This window comes from Oryzias melastigma, unplaced genomic scaffold (assembly GCF_002922805.2).
Source record: "Oryzias melastigma strain HK-1 unplaced genomic scaffold, ASM292280v2 sc00538, whole genome shotgun sequence".
NCBI lineage: Eukaryota > Metazoa > Chordata > Actinopteri > Beloniformes > Adrianichthyidae > Oryzias > Oryzias melastigma.
In genome coordinates, this window is record NW_023417131.1 from 32,415 (window position 1) to 34,273 (window position 1,859).

At 39.4% G+C, this 1,859-nt stretch overlaps 1 protein-coding gene across 1 annotated transcript; it reads right to left on the reverse strand.

Moving 5' to 3' along the window:
• Positions 1–42: 42 nt before the first annotated feature.
• On the reverse strand, positions 43–1,666 carry LOC118598430 (the record flags this gene model as incomplete). Its single annotated transcript, XM_036211099.1, has 6 exons — positions 43–204; positions 336–472; positions 600–644; positions 732–968; positions 1,216–1,353; positions 1,456–1,666. Coding segments are annotated over 6 exons (837 nt in total), but the record flags the coding sequence as incomplete, so codon positions are not given.
• Positions 1,667–1,859: the final 193 nt, after the last annotated feature.

Genomic DNA, 1,859 nt, shown 5'->3' on the forward strand with positions numbered 1-1,859 from the left:
CATCAGTTATATTCTATATTTCAGTGTGTTGCAATGATGATCATTAATTGATAGAAAATGCTGCTTTATCTGGAAAAAGTTATTGTCAACTGGTAGCAGAGTTCATGTTGAGATAATGTCACCTGTGTTGGTAGCCTAATCCATGGATACAGAAAGCTGCACAAGGCTGTACTCCACTCGCTGTGTGCATCTGCCGTTTTGTGACTGGATTTTGAAGGAATATTAAGGGAACAACAAAAATCATACTTGTGATTATTTTCCAAAGGCTCATAAATAAAATGTCATTAATTCAGTGGCAGCAAATCGGGATCTGGTTTAAAATTTCAATCATGTACCTTATTTGTCGTGACCCTCTGGGATATGAGAACAACAGAATTGATCAGGAGGAACAAAAACAGATAGCTGGCTCCAAGAGCAACCCAGATCCACCAGTGGAGGCCCAGTGGCAGAGGGAAGCATGACTGAAGTCTGACTGGGTGACCAAAGAAACAGACTATATAATAAACATTGTCCATGAGAAATCATTATTTCATGTTATTTGACTTCAGGTTCAGATGGTTTGTGTGAGCAGCACTCACAGCTGACACAGATGGACTTACTATCGGTCGGGTTCATGGATGACTTTGTCGTTGCGGGTGCAGATGCTAAAAAGAAAGTACTTTTACTCACAATGGAAACACACTTTGTAAATGTACAAATGTTGTCTTCATAGTTCAGCAGCAGGGTCGTACGTTTCACAGTGAAGGTCAAAGATGTTGTAAATGACTCTCCTCCTGCAGCGGTCACTTCACACGTCCAGGTTCCTCCATGTGAAGTCTTTACAGGTTTGAGATCTACTCTCGGATTATTGGTGAAGAAACCACTTGGTCTGTGCCACTTCACTGTAGTTCTTTGGTCCAAACTGTGTACCTCACACTGGAGTGAAGCATCACTGCCCTCCTGGAGAACACGTGAGGGTGTAACAACAACTGCAAACAAAGCACAGTAAACAAAGAGATGATGGAACGATAACATCAAAAATGAGCAATGCTGTCCTAACAGTAAGTTTATAAGGATTTAAGAAAATGATAAAGAAATAGGACCAATTTGGCAAATAATTTTTTAAAGAAGTAAAACCACAATTTTCTTGTTCTACAGTCAGAGCATCATTGTAATGACTGTTATATTACACAAGATTTTCAGATATTTAGATGTACAATGAGAGACATTATTCACCTGAGACAAGATAAAGCCAGTGTTCTCGACTTTTCCCATCTACTCTGCAGGTAAACTTCCCAGCATCTTCCTTCTTCAAATTGTTGATTTCCAGATTTGACCCTCTTGTATTAGACCTCCGTGCAATATTACTTTGGGCTAATAGAGAAGAGCACATGGATAATCATACACTGAGTAAATGTACAATATGTTTGAGTGATATTTTTAAAAATGGTTTCAAACACAATTTTTTTTAAGAACCTTTAGTGATGAGCCCATTGCGAATAACTTTCAAAACTCGCTGTTCATTATAAAGCCACTCCAGATTTGTTGGGTTTGTGCTGATCCCACACTCCAAGGTAACTCTCTGATCAACACGTCCAAAGAAAACTTTAGCCGCTGCAGGCAAGGCAGTCAATAATGAGGAGAGAAAACCACAATGATTAGAGTCAAAATTTAGGCTTGGGATAAAGTGTTATTTTTTCATAGTTTAGGCATACACAGTCCTGTTTTCACCAGTACAAAGTTCATTAAAAACTGATTTCACTTCTTAGTGTCCATCAAATACACTACAGCCATGTCCGCCTCCTACCACCAGAGGGACCCCTCTCTTGAGTCTTAACCATCTTCAGGACCTTTCTCACTTCTTCGTTTCTTTTCGGCTT